The following is a 19,180-nucleotide window of genomic DNA, read 5'->3' as shown; positions in this document are numbered from 1 at the left end:
AATAGTCTAGAGCAGCTTCCTCGTCATTGTCTTCTCTCCTCCATCTGCACTGATGTTTTGGCTCAGAACCAGACAGGTGAAATAGATGTCCTGAAATCCATCATCCATGTTGCTTTCATCAAGTCTGTATTTTCAGGTGAAGGAGAGGAGACGGGGAGAGGAGACCACTCCAGGCTATTGAGATGCAGCGCAGGCGAGTAGCTAAGTAACCTGAGTAGCCAGGTGATCACTTTCACTCTGCATCTCTCTGTATGAATTATACACAGACCCAGCGCCTTTTATAAAGGAAAGCTACGCACCTTTTATAAAGGCTACAGACACACAGCCTTTTTTGAAAGGGAGACTACAGACACACACACAGAAACCTTTAGAAAGGAAGATTACGAACACTCACAGTTCACTTTTGTCACCGTATGAGCCAGTACTAACACCCCCCTGCCCACATATAGTAGCCATCCGTCTTATACCACCATGGCATAATTCTATCACACAAATCATCTCAGAAAAGGTCCTAGGAATCCTGTTCAAACCGGTTTTGAAACTCCCAGCTCAGAGTAGGTTAAAGGATGATGTTAAGACATCTTGCCCAGACAAGATCTGAGCGAGGAGCATAAACAATTCATAAAAGTTTATCTTGGCTGGTAATCATGACAGTTTGATGCTCATTGACGTTGTTGCAAATGATGGGGAATAACCAATCGCGATGAGGCATCGCCAGCTGTGAACTCTATGGGTAACACGCTTCAGACAAACACGGTGAATGTGACTGTACATAAATCAAATGTTGTAATGGTAAAAAGTTTTATGTAATTTTCACCTGGCACGATCAATTAATTTGCCTACTCTTAATTATTGCCTAATATTGAATTATTATTTTTTTACCAAAGTTTGGGAAACCGTGCCCTAGATTCCTTCATTTGCCCAATTTATAGGCATTCCCAGTTTAGACATTTTTTAACAACGTGATGTTATACTCCAAATGGATAACATGAAATAACACGATGAAGGTAATTAAATAATCAAAGGAAAAACATGTTTATTGATTAGCCTCGTGGTTATAAGTATTTAGACATATAATTGTAAAATAGACCTCATGTGAAATCGTTGTCAAAAGCGCAAGAGATACTGTTACATGTACAGTAAGTCTAGACTATTAGTAAAAATACAAGTACTGCTGATAATACTGCCATTGTCATCAAGGCAGAGGACATGTATGCGTAGACCATGTATCTGATGCTGTCTGGACAAAAAGAGTATGGCATGTCATACTCAGGCTACATACAGTAAGACAGAGGGGCTGACAGCATCATGTTTCACCCGCTCGGATGCTTTCAGCCACTTGCGAATTGAAGGAAAGTTGGCAGGTGCTCTGTTCGGATGCTGGAATTATTTTGGATAAATGTGCGAAGGTAACCTACTTTTTGAAGTGACAATCAGATAAAAAAACATAATGACTGGTTGTGTTCATGGCACATTACACGGTAATACATTGTTACAGTTAAATTAGTCGTAACTATAAAACCCATAAAAAAATAGGAGGTCGGGACTTCCAAATCACTAAGTCTGCCCCTGCTCATGAGGTCTCCTAAATATCTGTAAACTAGGTGGGAATCTTATGACTAAAGAGGCTTTATGAATAGCTTTTGTTTTTACCCATACAAGTAGGAGTAAAATGTATCTATTCTCAGCATTTACGACCAATTTCCTACTCATGATTGGCCCATTTACTCTCATGTAAAACCTTTAGCTCGACCTGACCTTGATCTTAATTATTCATGAGTCAGTAGCTAGGTCTCCATCCAATTGGTGACAGATTTTCAGGCGAATATTCAAAAATCTGCATAAAATCAACATGCGCATTTGCTCACCAGAGAAGTTTATATGAAATTGACTTGTGGTCGATGTGCGTGATGACGCAGTGCACATAAAAATACCCTTTGCTGTTAAATTCCCATGTACCGAAAAATAAATACAAGTATATATACCCTACACGAGATTATGGACAAAAGAGCAAGTATATTTTTCAAACGACAGCCAAGCGTCAATCTTCACGTCACCAGAATAAGAACCTCGATATTTTTTGGAAAGGAGCATCAAGCTCATCACCTTGCCCTTTTACCATCCTATTAAGTTTTGCGTTTATTTCATTAGTATCCTAATAAACAGCAAGCTTTCCCGACGAGTTGTAGTTGGACCACACGTTATCGCGTGCGTGACTCCGTTTAATTTGGTGTGGTTATTATAATCAATATTTGCACATTAAAGCACTTCAGACATTTCTCGCATAATACATTTTAATGACACAAAAAGATCCCACCTTGGTCTAGCGTATTGTTTTCTCCACATTTGGAAAGTTTACCGACAAATGTTCTTTTTACATCAAGGCCTGTCATGACATTTTTATCCAACATGTACTTTACTCGCATAAAAAGGTTGGATGGAAACCTGGTTGGTGTGACAATTCAAATACTTGTGTCCGACTACTAGATGTACACAAGGTTTCTAGCCATCCAGGATCCAGTTTTAGTACTTGCTGCTTACTGGCAATAGCAGAACATTGGACAGACATGAACTCGTCTTAAAGAGCAACTGAAAAAGAAAAAAAACGAATTCTCTAGTTGAAAACTGCCTATGTGGCATCGATGAGTCAGAAATATTTATTCTAGTCAAAATGTACTAAAGTGTAAATACGATAAATGTTGGTCAAAGTAAATCCTAAACAGAGATTTGCGAGATTAGGAGAAAAAGTCACGGAATGAACGGTACATACATTCTTTGGGATGGTTTATTTAAATACTGCCCACATAGCCACAGCACCAAGGTAATCATCAATTCAGAACGCAGCTGCATGCAACACGATTGTAATGTTCAGCACACTGACCCGATGGCGCTAGTTAGGGACCAGCACTAAATTAGTGTACATGGGACACTAATTAAACATTTCCATAGATCCAAATTTCAATGAAATAACCTAAATCAACTATAAATTGTAGTAATTCATATAAAAATTTAAAGCATTTGAGAAAACTAAGTGTGCAACATGAAAATAGTTCCATTTACATTGTGTAATATATTGACGTCCCCAACTAGCCCCACAGATAGGCTATCCAAAGTCAAACCATGGTTGTACACCGGCCCGCTGAAGCTAATTGGCGAAATCAATTCTAAGCTAGTTAAAAAAAAACACTAAAAAAAACAGGTTACACGGTTTCAAGTTCAATGTGTCATGTTTTTTCAGAGTCCATGCACAAACGCTTCCCACATGTGACCACACTCAAGAGACACGCACATCAAAGCATGCCTCAAAGACCCAAATCTCGTTCAGTTGCATTTCCTAATGAGGACGATTGAAACAGAGGCGAAAAATCAGTTAAGTTCAGCCCACCTTTAATGAAATACTTCCGCTTTTACCATATTGTCAGTCACTGAAGACATTCTACATTCATCTGAAAATTGCGTTCGGCTGGTCAAATGACCTTAAAAGCAAACAAGCCTCATCACCCCCAGTGGATTGATTCACTGTGCAGGTTATGTACATGTTAGTGATACAGTACATTATAGGAAAATAACCCCAAACAAACCAAATTAGTGTGAAATGATCTAAAAAAAAAACAGCAAATTAACTTTACAAAATTGTCTTTTAAGGCTGACATCGGCAATATGATTATGAGACAAACATTATTGAAAAATTGAAAAGCTACAACAGAACCGGCCCAAGCTGGTTACCTTCCTGCAATTGTACACATTTTGCCCTGTATGATTTACATTTTAGTCAGTCATTTAACAAACGCTCTTATGCCATTATAATGACTTCTGAGTGAAAGTGACTAACGAAATCCATGGGGGGCCCCCTGGGCACGTTCCCTGTGTGTCCGATCAGTAATTCAACCATGATTACTACAAGTTTAGATTGCTGGACTAATTTAACAATCTAAACAAATGTAGGTGACATGGGCTAATTGAGTGACAGAGAAAAAATGTTGGACAACCACATTTCGAAATTACACCTTGTGTATTGTTCTATTGTAACTCTTAACACTAAGTTGAGACCCCTATCAATAAAATTGGGGTCGGGGCCCCCTAGCGGCCGCGGGGCCCTAAGCGTTCTCTTAGTGGCTAGGGCCGGCTCTGCACTACAAATAAAATCAACAGATCATTCACAAGTATTAAACTTTATTCATAACATAGCAAAAGAGACCATTACCATAGCCATCAATTAATATAAATGTACGAATTCTCCAGAAAAAAAAGACTATTTTTTTGTTGTTCAAATACCGGTCTTCCTCCCTGTAAACATTACAATAATTTATATAAAATTATTATATCAATCTCCCAAATTAAATCTGATTATTCATTTAAAAAAATGTTCTCCACTGGTTTGTTTGTCTTCTTAAATATAAAACAGCAGGCTGCAAAAGTTCTTAAAAGAAAGGAGGAGAATAAAATCGCCTCCTAGGAGTAGAGGTAAAAGCTTCAAGGAAAGATACGAGTCCAGTCCACGGGTGCATCTCTATAGTCTAAAGTGGATTCCTCTCCGTCTCCTTTCCTTCATCTGCATTGACATGTATTGGAAATACCCAGTAGGCACCATACCACCCCCCCCCCCCCCATCCTATTTTTCAGAGCAGTTCAGATGAAGGAAAGGAGATGAAGACGCACCCCCCATGAGTTCTGACCGAGTCTGGAAGACTCCCAAGTTGATGCTGTAGTTTTGTTCAGGGTGAAAATGGCATCCGATCATAGCTTCTTCCGGCGGGTGACTGGTTTGGGGAAGATGGCCTCCAGCACTCGTTTACGTCGGAGGTTCATCCGGGGGGCTTTGTTCTCCGCCACCACCCTCCTCCTCCTCGTGGCACGCTCGGCCGGGCTGGGCATGGGAGAGATCAGAGCCACCTTGGCTGGGGTAGGGGACGCCGGGGCTGCTTTGGGCCTGATGGAGAGTTAGGGAGAAACAGTCATCTTGTTGTCACTTCTGGAATAAACACAGCCGAGGGAGTGGGGTAGGAGCATTCACATTGCAGATGGTGTGCTATTCTGAGGACAGATAGGGGAAGAAATCGAGAGAAAACACAGAGGGCTGTATGTCAAGAGGACTTACTTGGTTGTTCGTCTCTTGGTTGTTCTGGTTTTAGCAGCCGCCATCTCGATCTCCACATCCTCTCCTGACGAGTTCTTGTCCTGAGCAACAGGAAGATACACACAGCAGAGACCAAGCTTGAATATGACTTTGACCAACAGCAACCTGACATGTACCTAAAGACCACGTCCCAGGTCCATTTCAACCCCTAGCTCCTTCTGTGTTCACAGCTCTGAGAGGACGGGATAGTTGAGCAAAATATGGCAAAGGCACCACTAATCGTATTGGAGGGATAGGCGGAGCCACCGTCATCACCACCATGGAGGCTGTGGAGGAAAATGAAACACGGCCAGTCCTGTGTCTTGTCTAACGGTTAGTTTCAGTCTAAAGGATGTGACCAACTGACCTCGTTAGCAGGGCGTGCTGTGCGGGCTTCCGGTCGCCTGGTACGGGTAATGGGTGGCGCAGACACGTCATTCTGACCGGGCGACTCTGCTATCCTACCTGTCACAGACAGAAGGTCATGCCAAACGTAAGAGACAGCCAAAACATAAATATTCCTCTACAAAGTTTGACGTTGTGGTCCAGGCCCAGTTACTGTAATGCGCTTTGCGACAACTGCTGATGTAAAAAGCGCTTTATAAAATACATTCGTGTGATTTGATTGTGGTGAAGACGTGGAGCTCCTAACCTCTAGTTCTCCTCCGAGGTGGTGAGTAGATGAATGAGTCCCTGACAGGGCTTCCCTGGTCGGCCTCAGACACCATCATCTCCACAATCGGGGGTGGAGAGGGCGCCCGCTGACCCTGCGACTTGATACCTCTTCTATTGGCTCGCACCATCTCCGTGACGACCAAGGTCTCACCCACTTCCCGTTTGGCCTCCTCGTCGTGGAGTCTCTTGATGAGGGCGTCGGCCACAGGTGTTCCGGAGTCCACCTCCAGGGGCGTCTCCAACAGGGGCAGGTCCTCCTCCTGGTGGTTCCACAGGCGGCTCCTGGTTGGTCGACAGAACGACACAGGGGCATCTTTTGTCTTCTCAGCGGTGCCTTCGCCCCTCGTCTTCCTAAGGCTGCGGGGAGGGTCCACGGTGAAAACTTCCTCTTCCTTGGTGAAGAGGGCGAGGGTCACACCCCTTCGGGTCGACTTGCGGGTCACCCTGCCTGGACTGCTGGTCTGCTTTTTGTCCTCTTCATCGTTTTGCTTCTCTTCCTCAGGGACCGCTGGCTGAGTCTGGGTGGCTGGGGTCTTGGTTCCAGTTCGGCTCTTCCTAGCACTGCGTGTAACCGACAGCGCTGACCCCTTGCTGGCTGTTTCATCCATGGCTGTTGGTTCCTCTTCGCCCTCCACCTGGGTGTTCCTAGTCCGCCGGGTTCCCGTCCTCGGAGTGGCCTTCTGTTGGGTGCGCCGTTTGGCCCGGGTGGGCTTGGAGTTGACCATAGCAGCCTCTGTGATGAGGACTGAGACCTCTTCCTCTCCTTTCCTCTCCTCCTCTCTCCGAGGCTCGGGTTCTGGCTGGCTTTCGGTTTTCCGAGCGCTCCGTCGAGGGGTGACGGGAACTCTGGAGTCCTGGCCGTGACGGCAACTCCTGGTGATCCGTCTGGGTGTGGCCGGGACCTGAGAGTCCGTCTCCATCTCAGTCTGTCCTGCCAGCCTCTCGTCACCCTCTGACCCAGGTCTCTCTGGCTCCACTGAGGTGAACTTCACCGTCTTCCTCTGCATGGTAGCCCTGCGCGTCGGGGCTTTCCTGACCTCGAAGGTTTCAGACACAGACTGGATGTTGCGAGGCTTGATGGGCTCCCTCTCCTCCTCACTTGCTGTAGAGAGCTTTGCGGTTTGAGGGGTAGCCACAACGCTTATGGCTTCTCCCTGGGCAGGTTCATGGTTGTCTGACTGGATGGGTCCTTTGCTTTCTACCTGAGGCAGAGGCTGGTCTGCAGGGACAGCGACAGGCTCCTCCATCTCTTTCTCAGCATCCAGCTCAACGACATCAGCCTTCATCTCCTCCTCTTGACTCTGAGCACACGGGACAGTCTCCTCTTCCATGGTCACTTCATCTGTTCCCTTCCTCGCTCTGCTGGGCTGCTCGTTCTCAACCAGGACTGGTGAAGGCTCTTCTGCTTCGGTTGGTTCAGCAGGGATCTCATCTGGCTCTTCTACATTGTCTACGTCAACATCATCTTCAGCTGATCTGGTTGGTTCAGTCCCGGTCAGTTCATCTTCAGCCACCACCTCAAAGGATTCAGGCAGGACGTCTGTGACTTGAGGAACATTCTCCTCCGACAAAGCCTCAGGTCCATCAGTCTCTGCCTCCGTCCAGCTATTAAAGTTTGCCTCCAAGGTGTCCATCCCCTTCAGGATGTCTATCTCAGCCCCCTGTTCCTCCTGGGGATCAGCCTCAGCAAGGGGGATGTCCTGGTCGTCTGTGCCCAGGCAGATGACCTCCGGGTCAGCAGCAGTCAGATGCTCAGTGGGTTCTAGTGGTACCTCCAGTGGTACAGGGCCTGCATTCCCATCCTCAGCCTCCAGCATAAGAGAGAAGCTGCTGTGGGCTTCAGAGAGGGGTACCTCTGGCTCACTGCCTTCCCCCACCTCGGTTAGCGCCAGGCGGACTCCGTCTGCCTCCAGCAGCTCCAGAGGAACCAGCAGGGTGGTGGAGGGCTTCAGCTCCGTGTAGCAGACCCCCTCGTCTCCTGCTGCCCCCAGCCTGATCATCACCACCTCCCCGTCCATGTCATCCTCCACCATCTGTAGGGGAAACACACAGAGAGACGCATGAGAACTTTTATAGAGCACAATCTAGGTTAACAACCACAAAACAAGAGAGAACAGTCACCCACAGTATTTAGGTCTACACACCGCTTATATGCATGAGTTAGAATTTCATAAGACCGCTTTACTTTTAGGTCTGCCTCTGGGGTGACCAATGAGAGCACGGCTGCGTCCTGCTCCGATAGGTCAGACAAGAACTGGGGCTGTAGGGCCAGGGGGGCTCGCTGCCTCCCGTTCCCCTGCACCTCCTCGATGATCTCCACCTCACTGCCAGAGTCCTCAGCAGGGGCGTCTGACGACGACGACTCTTCATCCTCCGACGCAGCACTAGAGAGTTCCTCACTGTCGTTCAGGCTCACCACAGCTACAGGGAGGAGGGAAGAGATCCATCAATTACAGAGTCACTGATACAGGACAACAAAAAGTAACAAGCTATTCTGAACATTCCACACCATTATTGGTCGGTATTGGCCCGAGAGGTGCCACCTCCGCTGCCGGCCAATCAGAACACATAATCCTTTGTGATTGTAGCTTGTTCAGTTGGCCTGCGTTAGATCTCTGATCGCATGACCTAGGGTCAAGGGGTAAAGGTCACAAGCAAGAGGTCACTCACAGTGGGAGTCGGTGCCGGTGGTGTCTGACGAGGCTACAGACTTCTGGGTGGTGAGGGCCGGGGGGCCGGCTATAAGGGCAGGCTCCTCCTCCTCTACCCCGCCACACACCAGTTCACTGCACAGGGGGGAGAGGTTTAATATCAATGAATAGTTGTAAACACATACACACCCAATGCTGTTGTTGGGATGCGCTTTCACCTGTTGAAGGAGGTCCAGTTGTCAGAAGTCTCATGGATGCACGAGTGGGTCAGGGGTGTAGACAGGTCACTGCCAAATAGATGGCACTCTACAAACTCGTCCAGTTCTACAAGAGGTAGCGCGAGAGGGAGGGAAAAAGGCACAAGAGAGGGGTTCAACAAGGTCATCATCATTATGCATAGGTTAAAAATCAACTGCATCGAGATCAGTCTTCTCTGTGTAAAACTCGTCTAAGCGTCATATCATATGCTGTTAGGTTTAGCTCCGTCAGCTTTTCCCACTGTGGTTATATCAGAGTTCCCTGCACTGAGCTCCACTCACAGGCCCTTTGCACATTATCAAAGTAAAAATCACTTGAAATGGTTGCGCCCTTGGCTTGTACTGTGTTGGAAGCTCTAAACTGTGCAACACTCCCTAAAACCATTTAACGTTTTTGATCGTCTTGGGTCATTTTAACCCATCCCTTCAATTGAAAACCTCAACCTTGTGCTGGACGCACGCTCAATTTGGGTGTTCCCTTTGACTCAAGACTACTCCCAAGAGAAGAAGAATTTAACACACTGTGTGTATATATATATATATATATATATATATATATATATTTATTCACAGAGCTGAAACCAAGCAGGACATGAATGCAATGTTTTTTAATTTGGCCGCTGGAGCAGCTATAAATTATTCCTAGCGGAGTCCTCACAAGGGGAACCCTCACCAGCATGTTCCATGGCTTCCACTGGTTCAATTGGTGCAGTGGGTTGTGATTCATCCTCTTGAGTCTCCTCTACCACCATCGCCACCTCTGGCTTCTGGTCAAGGTTCAGTTCCTCAAACACTTCCGTGTCAGGAGTCAGTACTACTTCCTGTGTGAGCCTTGGTTCCACTACAATTTCCTCATCCTGTTTAGCCTCTTCTTGTTTTGGGTTGACCTCCATCTCCTCTACTTCCTGGTCTGACTCCTGATCTACAGCCACTTCCTCTTGGCTGTTGACTGGCTCTTCCTTTACTTCCTGCCCTTCCTCCACAGACTGGAGGAGAGTTGGCTCATTGGCTGTTGCGGGCTGGACTTCTGGTACTGCTGGAGTTTTGAGGTTAACCACCACTTCCTCTTCGTCTACGACTTCATTGGCTGGCTGTTTAAGCGCCTCCTCCCTCTCCAGGTCTTCAGGGAGAGGTGCATCATGGAACTCAAGGGTGGTGTCTATTGATAGGACAGAGGCCTGGCTCGTTTCCAGGCCCAGGCTGAGTCGTCCTGGCAACGTGGTTACCACAACGACCTCTTGGCCAGAGGAGCCGCTCTCAGACTCTCCTTTCTCTGGTGAGGGCTCGCAGACCGGTGGTGGCTGGAACTTCACATGTGTCACCTTCACCTCATCCTCCTCTAACTCTTCATCATCATCCTCATCAGCAGCAACTGCAGTGTGTGATGTCCAGGCCATCAGTCCAGCCTTGGGCAGTGGGGAGCCTCTGGTCAGCAAACTAATTTCATTCTCTGTTGCGATCTGTACAAAATAACAGAACTCATTAACACACACAAGGGATAAGTATCTGAACGGTCCATGTTTGTTTACAAGAAGAAATCTCAAAATTCTAGGGGCCGGCAGGTAGCCTAGTGGTTAGAGTGTTGGGCCGGTAACCGAAAGGTTGCTAGATCGAATCCCCGAGCTGACAAGTTAAAAATCTGTCATTCCGCCCCTGAACAAGGCAGTTAACCCACTGTTACTAGGCTGCCATTGTAAATAAGAATTTGTTCTTAACCGACTTGCCTAGTTAAATAAAGGTTAAATCATAAAAAATAAATGTTGCTAAATGAGGCCCAGTGGTCCGGGTGTCTTACCCCATTGCTCCAGCGGAGGGGGCCTTTCTCTGGCATGGCCGTCTCCTTGATGAAGGTGATGCGGCTCTCCTTGGGGCGTGGCGGGGGGGTGACAGAGCGCCCAGGGGAGGCAGTGGGGGTGGCCATGGGGCGCAAGCTGCTCCTCAGGATGGATTGGGGGGTGAAGGCCGAGAACACGGGGCCGGATGCTGCCAGCGCTCGCGCTCGCTACGGAAAGAGAATAACCATGCAGACAGTGGCGTTCAAACAAACAAATTCGTTCAAAATGGAGGAAACGTGGTATCCGGCTGCAGCAGGCAGGCTCATGTCTCAGGCACAGTGGTATCCCAGACTAGTTGGAGTTAATTTCCAACCTAGCTTGAAAATCCTATAAGACTAGGGGTCACCCCCGTGCCAGTGAGCCTCAACAGTGCCTTGGAATGGATGTGAGAGCCCGTGTGACAACGGGGACGGTCGACGCCCTTCCCCTTGGTCGGTGTCTCACCTTGACCACCTGTGGGGTCTGCAGCAGACTAAGCTCTGGGGCCTTGTTGATGCTTTTTGGGGGGTTCCAGGAGGTGGCCGACCTGGGGGGCGTCAGCAGTGACCATGAGCCCTCCGGGGAAGTGGTCTGAGAGGAGGGGTGCACCACCAGTTCTAGCAGCCTGGGGGCAGGAAGAGGAAGTTATTAAGAAAGCATGTCAGATGTATCAGAACCATCACGTCAAAGCCCTCTATACAATAGAGCATCTTCCATACAAGCACACACTTGAGAAACATATACATAACGAGAACTTCCACCCACATCAATATATTATTTATTAGACGCAAAAATGTCAAGTTTGGGGGTTGGCCCCGTGTCGTACCTGGACTTCCTCTTGGAGGTCATGGTGATGGGCATGCCCACGAAGGCCTCGGACAGATCCCGGGAGGGGAACAGGGGACTGGGACACAGTACCTCTGCTGTACTGGGGCTGGGTGGTGTGGAGAGTGGACAACCATTCAATGAACAGAGATACAAAACTAGTGATGGAAAACCCCATCTCTACCACTTCCCATTCACATCTTAGAGCCAAACTAAAGGATACGGGTGGGTTTGGGACAGGAACGAGCGGTCTCACCTCTTGAATGGGGAGGACTGGGGCGTGGGGTTCCCTCCCACCCACACCTCCTCGATCTTCGACAGGACATTGTTGATGAACGCTGCTCTGGTCAACACGCTCTCATTGGCCGACCGCTTGGCGATGGTCGACAGCGGCTGTGGTCGCGACACTGTAGGAAGAACACACGAGGAAGTCAAGGGTCACGGAAAAACATACACAACACATCCGTTTTATACAAAAGGAATCAACGCATCCAAAACAGAGGCTGAAGGTCATAGTTCGTTCCACAGAATAGAAGGCTGTGACACAAACACACTTGCTCCAATCCAATTCACTTGATGGTTGAATCCGAACAGAAGTACCACCAACATCCAAGTCAAGCGTATTCTAGTCTGTTGAACACTGAAAGTGTGTGTACAGAGTAGTTAATGAGAAGCTAGAAGTTGGGTGAGATCCCGTACCCTCTCGGAGGATGGTGGCGGGGTGGTGGTACGGCTTAGACCTCTCAGTGGCCAGCTTCCTCTGGACCCGAGGGAGAACTTTCCCGTACTGGTCCAGGATAGAGTTCCTCGTGTGGGTTCTCTCCTTCAACTTGGGATCCCTCTCATTCTGGAGAACCGATATATGAACGGAATGGAAACATTTATGGAAACATACAGAAACACCGCACAATAACGCAACTGTCGTCTCAACACGACCGTAACCCATGTTGGTGTTACTTGATTTACTTATTTCTAACACTTGTATTCTTCTCATTCCAACTTTTTACAGCATTTCTAGTTGTATATTTGAGCATGATGAAGTGTATTAATGAGTTTGACTTACTTGAAGTTTATTCAAATGTAAATGTGTACGTACCACCATGTTCATCTTGAGGGTGTGGTTGAGCTGCAGGGCGGGGATGTAGTTGGCCTGCTGCAGGTAGTGCACCATCAGAAGCTCCCTGTTCTGGAGACCTCCTGTAACCTGTAGGAACCTCTCCAAGCACTCCTACACACACACACACACACACACACAAGGACGGGATAGGCACAACGTCTAAACACAATAACTGTCTTTTTTTTTTTTTATGATGAGCATTCCGCGAGCAACGCCAGGGTTCTGGGTTTGATTCGCACCGAGGCCACCAATACCAAAATGTATGCACTCACTGTTGTAAGTCACTTTGGATACAAGCGTCCACTAAATGGCATAATATATTGCATTATATATTTAGGAAATATACACTGAACAAAAATATAAATGCAACATGTAAAAGTGTTGGTTCCCTGTTTCATGAGCTGAAATGAAATATAATCCATCCACCTGACAGGTGTGGCATATCAAGAAGCTGACTAAACATGATTATTACACAGGTGCACCTTGTGCTGGGGACAATAAAAGCCCACTCTAAAATGCGTGCTTTTGTCAAACAACACAATGCCAAAGATGTCTGAAGTTTTTAGGGAGCATGCAATTGGCATGCTGACTCGAGGCATGTCCACCAGAGCTGTTGCCAGAAAATGTAATGTTAATTTCTGTACCATAAGCTGCCTCCAACGTCGTTTCAGAAAATTTGGCAGCACGTCCAACCCGGCCTTACAACAGCAGACCATGTGTATGGCGTTGTGTGGGCGAGCGGTTTGCTGATGTCAACGTTGTAAACAGAGTGCCCCATGGTGGAGGTGGGGTTATGGTATGGGCAGTCATAAGCTACTGACAATGAACACAATTGATCTTGAGGCCCATTGTCATGCCACTCATTCGCCACCATCACCTCATGTTTCAGCGTAATAATGCACAGCCCCATGTCGCAAGGATCTGTACATAATTCCTGGAAGCTGAAAATGTCCCAGTTCTTCCATGGCCTGCATACTCACCAGACATGTCACCCATTGAGCATGTGTGGGATGCTCTGGATCGACAGCATGTTCCAGTTCCCGCCAATATCCAGCAATTTCGCACAGCCATTGAAGAGGAGTGAGACAACACTCCACAGGCCACAATCAATAGCCTGAACAACTTAACGTGAAGGAGATGTGTCACACTGCATGAGGCAAATGGTGGTCACACCAGATACTGACTGGTTTTCTGATTCCCGCACCCACCTTTTTTTTTTTAAGGTATCTGTGACCGACAATTCATATCTGTAATCCCAGTCATGTGAAATCCATAGATTAAGGCCTAATGAATTTATTTAAATTCACTGATTTCTTTACATGAACTGTAACTCAGTAAAATCTTTGAAATTGTTGTATTTACATTTTTTGTTCAGTATAATTTAGCTTCCTGGTTTCAGTCACCCTGTCAGAAAGGAAACCCAGGGGAACATGGCATCGTACCTGTTCAGCGAGGCCCAGGGGCAGTTTGAGCAGCTCCTTCATGAGACCCAGCTCCTGACAGGTCTCGTAGAGGAACCGTAACAACTCCTCCGCGTTCAGACGGTTGGAGTGCTGCCTCAGCAAGGCCAACGCCTCCACCAGACACCTACACACATGGAGGGGAGGAGGAGAGATCACACACACACGTTTATGTTATCAAAACTCACAACGCAGTCACTGTTGGCAAGGATGCCAGGAAACACACCCCTACCTGTTGTGTAGCAACACGGAGAGGCAGAGTTGGGCCTGAGCAGTGGAGGAGAGAGGGGGCTTCATGACGTGGAGGTAGCGTAGGGCGACTCCGTGTTGCCCCTGGCACATTAGAGCCTGCAGGACGCGGCCGTGCTGCCAAACCCACAGGGACGGGGAGGTGGCCGGGTGCAGCAGAAGCTCCAGGGAGTTCTGGAAGGGTCAAAGGGGACAAATGGACGACTGTTTTAGCACTACCAACTAATCATTCTAGAAAATATAACAGTATACGCTGAGGGTACAAAACATTAAGACAACCTGCCCTTTCCATGACATATACTGACCAGGTGAAAGACATGATTCCTTATTTATCTCCCTGATTAAATCCGCTTCAAATCAGACTAGATGAAGGGGAGGAGACAGGTTAAAGAAGGATTTTTAAGCCTTGAGATGGATTGTGTATGTGTGCCATTCAGAGGATGAATGGGCAAGACAGAAGACGGGTAGTAGGTGCCAGGCACACCGGTTTGTTTTAAGTCCTGCAGCGCTGCTGGGTTTTCCACGCTCAACAGTTTCCCTGTGTGTATCAATAATGGTCCACCACCCAAAGGACATCCAGCCAACTTGACACAACTGTGGGAGGTTTTGGAGTCAACATAAGCCAGCATCCCTGTGGAACGCTTTCGACATCTTGCCCTGACAAATTGAGGCTGTTCTGAGGGCAAAAAGGGGAGGGAGGAGAGCCCAACTCAATATTCGGAAGGTGTTCCTAATGTTTGGTTTACTCTGTGTACATGACAAACTCCACATGGGAGTGTATGACAATGCTCAACAATTGTTGTGTGTGTGTGTGTGTGTGTGTACCTGGTGGTCGTGGTGGTCCAGCAGCCAGAGGCCCTGCACCAGCTTGACCAGGCCGATGGGGATTGCGAAGGCATTGGGGAAGGACTCCACAGACGCCCCGCTCTTGTTAGAGAAGTACATCACATCCAGCAGCAGGTAGATCACCTGGGGGAGGGGTTAAGGCTCAAACACACAGAAGGGGGATGTTGTGTATCACTATTCAGTGTGGTGATTCTGGCACCTGGACATTCTAGTCCAGGTGCTAGAATGTGGGTTAGGAGTGTAAGGACTGGACAAATCAAATTAAACCAACTCCCGGATATGAATATGTGGTCAAATAAGATGGACGGTGGGAAACAGAGTAGATCAGGATACGAGGGCGTGCTTAGCAGTTTCATCAATGTTTTCCAGGAGGTAAATATCAAGCAGGCCCTGTGGACAGCAGAGAGAAGATGATCAACAAAACCTGCGTTTGTTTGAGCTTTCGTCGTCACATTTCCACATCGGAATGTAAATTCCATGGCATCAGTCAAAGCGTCGGCTCAAGGTGGGATTGTGATCATTTTTGGGCTGTGAGTGAGTATGCCTAGGTACCAAACGCTTACGTGTAGCGTAGGGGGCGGATACTGTCCCGTCCCACCCTCGTCCCGTTTCCACAGGTCAACCAAACGAGCCCCGCATTGGGCGACCAAGCCGTCAATCATCAGGCAATCTGCACACCACTTCCCCCTGAGCAGACGCAGGTGGTTAATTCGGAAGAGCTTTCCAGAACAGTGTAATTCGCAGTATGCTTAGAACACAAAGACCGTTGACACTAATATCACAGACAAAATTATCTTCATATCCAATATTACTGTACATAACAAAATAACTGAAGTTAAACTTTTCCAGTCTTGGGTCGAGGTGTTTTACTGTTAGTTCTGAACCAGCTCTTTGCAGGTAAACAGCCTGATGTGAACAGCACTCACTTGGACAGTTGCTGCAGCTCCTCTCTGCGGACGGTGTAGTAGTTCTGGATAACTGAGTAGCTGTAGAACGGCCTGGAGATCTGCACAGCGTCCTCATCTGGTGGGGGGGGGGGGGCAATTACCACTATTATACATCTGTAACCAGTGGACATCTCTAGGGCTGCATCCGAAACGGTGCCCTATAACCTAGGAAGGCCACTACTTTTGGTGTACATGATGAAAGTGGTCTGAGGACTAGTCTCCAAAAAGGGTTCCCTGGAATATGGTCTGACCTCAACACGACAGATGTTTGAATTGCTACAGCACACGGTCTTACCGGAGCCCTCAGGCAGGAGACCGGTCCGACAGAACCATAGGACCACCCGTGCGTACTGGGAGATGAGGCTGGACACCAGGTTCTTATTGAGGAGTCCCAGCAAACCTGCACACAGAAAATCTTTAAGATGCCCAACTCTGACACCTCATGACGTGTGAATGTGTTGAGGAGTGGAGGCCACCGACACATGCACTTGTGTGCCCCAGTCTCTCCCTCTCGAAATGTTGCTGCTCCGCTTGGTCAACGGCCAGCGCGTCGACGCACCCACCCAGCTTTCCATTGAAATGAATTTGCCCCCTACAACAATGCCCCTTGGGCTTTACCTCTCTGAGTGAGTTCCTGTGCCTCGCTGAGCAGACAGTGGAAGATGGTGCTCAGGTTCCCCAGTAGTCTCTGGCTGTGCTGCAGCAGCTGGAGGGTCTGGGGGTCCGTGAAGTTAGACGAGCTGTCAAACAGGGGAGCACCTGGGCAGAGACACGCAGTTAGGAAAGATGGAAGTCAGAAAACACATCCCAAATCTGTTGCGCCAAGAAAAGATTGGAAATCCATAAATGCTTCTAGAATTCTTTTTTTTTTTTTAAGTATCTAAAACACAGCCACAAGTTGCTACAGTTACCAAGCAAATACGCAGCTGCGAGTATTAAATAATCTAATGTAAACCAATTCCACAAGAGCTGTGTTGACAGCCAGTGTCATACGGATCACTGTAGCAGGGAAAGAAAAACTCACATATGCCGTCCAGCTCTTCCTTGGTGTGAACCACCTTGTCCCAGGCCCACTCCAGAATGTAGCGCAGGTTCACCGCAGAGCCTGGTTGCTCTGTGAAGGCCAACAATGTTACTTTAGAGAAATCCAATCTAGTGGTACATCTCAATAACTTAAACGGGCTCCCTCTCCTCATCTCCATCTGCTTGGATGTGAGTGAACTGGGCTTGGCGAGCAAATTCTGGGCCGGCTTCCACCATTATTGTTTTCACCAGTCCTGTGTCTAACGATCAGTGTATATGTAGTAGAGGAGATGAGGAAAGGAGGCCACCGTTCAGTAGTGAGACGCAGCCAGGGTTTATCTAACTAACAGTGTGTCGGTGTGTGTCGTCTCACCTTCAGCGGTCCACTGTTTGATACAGCCAGTGATCAGACCTAGGGAGCTGGTCTCTACCGCCGTGGACAAGATGGCGTTTAACTGCTCCTCCTGAGCAGAGAGAGGGAGAGAGTTTGGCCCATTTACAAAACACCCTTCACCGCAGAGCTTTATCCATGACCTCGTAATGCATCCACGTGGAATTACATAGTTCCTAAACTTTTAGACTCTAGAAAGTTGGTCGGACAAACAGGAGCGACCTGTGAAAAGAGGCGGTGTCTGTACCTGAGAGAGGCTGGAGGGCTGCACGTCGGCCAGGCGAGAGGAGAGCAGGCCAGACATCAGGCAGCGGGAGTAGCCGTTTGAGATGACTTCACTGGAGCAGGGAGCAGCCTTCTTCAGGAAGCTCAGAGTCTGAGACAGGAATCACATTAACTGTTTATGCTAAGATAAAATGATACTGTACGGACTACGGATGACAATAGGATGTGTAGCCAATTTGTTGTGACACAATTATAACATCCATTGTACCTGACAACTAGGGTTAACTCACCTCTTTCTGATAGCCAGAGCAAGTTAGGTGCACGAGACCAGTGTTGAGCAAACAGGTTGCATCTGTTTCAAGGAAAAAAACAAATTAGCATGTTAAAGACATTTACAATGATCTCAATGGCTCCAAAGACCTACAAGTATTTCCAATTACTCCAATTACAATTAGTGCAACAAATGTCTCTGAACATAGTCCTCTTCTTAACTGAAGCCTTATCCTTTATAAAACCTTTTACTGTGTGGGTGTTTAAAGCAGTGGTCGGCAACAAGCGGCCCAAAACCTTCCAACAAGTCATTTATTTTGGCCCCCCGCAAAAGCTCTTTAGTGTGGGATTTTTCATTTTTCGGCTATTTAAAAAAGAATAATAAATAAATTAGACTGAAACCACTAGGAATCCAGCAAAAAAATTGTTTAAGAAATCTGTTCGCAAGAATTCCCACAATATAAAAATGTAATCAAGGTATGAAATTGCTTAAAAAATATATTTAAAAAATCTCTTTTTGGGTTTAGTTTTAGTCAATTTGCAGTGTTCACATTATTATAATTATGATCCGCTCCAACAAAATCAGCCCTGAATCTAGTTGCCTACCCCTGGTCTAAAGGCTCTTGCAGCGTGTGGGTATTTATGCGTGTGTGTGTGTAACTTGCCGAAGTTGTATGTGGTGGGTTTGAAGAACTGTTCTGGCGGGGGGCAGGTGTAGGGCAGGCCACGGCTCAGGCTGCGCTCGTGCACCAGGATGTCCAGCAGGGGGCAGGGCGACGTCATCTCCACCACCGTGTCCAAAGACCACACGGCAAGGTAGGGACAGCTGCGCAGAGACTCCCCCGTTCTGACACACAAAACCAACCATTGCTGATTTGCAAATAATTTCACATTGACATCTAACAACGTAGACTTGATTGTAAAAATCTCATCTACAATATATGTGAAAATACATGCAGAAAACATAAGTGAGAACTAATAACAAATAATCTGATTCATAAACGCCTGGCATTATGGGCAGTTGGGCACAACACGAAATTTGAGGCGGAAACCGTGGTCACATTTACATGTGGACTGTTGATGGGATATTTCGACGGCAGAATGCTACCTTAGAGAGTCGGGCATCTGTGCGTGGTACCATCGGTTTATGTCAAAGACACCGATGTAGGTGGAGGGGTTGCCCTGTCCATAGGCCTTCACCTGCCAGCTGAAGATGGACACGCTAGTGTCTGGAGATGCAACTAACGAGGAGAGAAGGAAGCCTTAGGACTAGCAAACACCACAATGAAAAAGCAAAAACCACATTCATTCTTT

General features: G+C 47.4%; 1 protein-coding gene across 1 annotated transcript in view; it reads right to left on the bottom strand.

Annotated features, from left to right (window-relative positions):
* Positions 1-2,767: 2,767 nt before the first annotated feature.
* The window catches only part of LOC139530631 (protein ELYS-like), a 27,743-nt gene continuing 11,330 nt past the window's right edge, over positions 2,768-19,180 (bottom strand). The window contains exons 9-36 of the mRNA XM_071327208.1: positions 18,975-19,107; positions 18,532-18,713; positions 17,887-17,948; positions 17,619-17,747; positions 17,354-17,444; positions 16,982-17,071; positions 16,576-16,716; positions 16,253-16,357; positions 15,937-16,033; positions 15,574-15,697; positions 15,344-15,400; positions 14,990-15,133; positions 14,148-14,338; positions 13,898-14,042; positions 12,435-12,566; positions 12,038-12,185; positions 11,595-11,745; positions 11,340-11,447; positions 10,979-11,138; positions 10,495-10,701; positions 9,373-10,159; positions 8,661-8,766; positions 8,462-8,577; positions 7,977-8,212; positions 5,769-7,824; positions 5,484-5,581; positions 5,099-5,178; positions 2,768-4,930 (exon numbers count right to left, since the gene is read on the bottom strand). Of these exons, the coding sequence (XP_071183309.1) occupies positions 4,738-4,930; positions 5,099-5,178; positions 5,484-5,581; positions 5,769-7,824; positions 7,977-8,212; positions 8,462-8,577; positions 8,661-8,766; positions 9,373-10,159; positions 10,495-10,701; positions 10,979-11,138; positions 11,340-11,447; positions 11,595-11,745; positions 12,038-12,185; positions 12,435-12,566; positions 13,898-14,042; positions 14,148-14,338; positions 14,990-15,133; positions 15,344-15,400; positions 15,574-15,697; positions 15,937-16,033; positions 16,253-16,357; positions 16,576-16,716; positions 16,982-17,071; positions 17,354-17,444; positions 17,619-17,747; positions 17,887-17,948; positions 18,532-18,713; positions 18,975-19,107 (6,269 nt within the window). The 3' untranslated portion in view covers positions 2,768-4,737. The remainder of the gene's footprint in view (positions 4,931-5,098; positions 5,179-5,483; positions 5,582-5,768; positions 7,825-7,976; positions 8,213-8,461; positions 8,578-8,660; positions 8,767-9,372; positions 10,160-10,494; positions 10,702-10,978; positions 11,139-11,339; positions 11,448-11,594; positions 11,746-12,037; positions 12,186-12,434; positions 12,567-13,897; positions 14,043-14,147; positions 14,339-14,989; positions 15,134-15,343; positions 15,401-15,573; positions 15,698-15,936; positions 16,034-16,252; positions 16,358-16,575; positions 16,717-16,981; positions 17,072-17,353; positions 17,445-17,618; positions 17,748-17,886; positions 17,949-18,531; positions 18,714-18,974; positions 19,108-19,180) is intronic.

Source organism: Salvelinus alpinus, chromosome 9 (assembly GCF_045679555.1).
Source record: "Salvelinus alpinus chromosome 9, SLU_Salpinus.1, whole genome shotgun sequence".
Classification (NCBI taxonomy): domain Eukaryota; kingdom Metazoa; phylum Chordata; class Actinopteri; order Salmoniformes; family Salmonidae; genus Salvelinus; species Salvelinus alpinus.
Note: the sequence above shows the minus strand (reverse complement) of the source record. Positions and strands in the feature narration are given on the sequence as shown.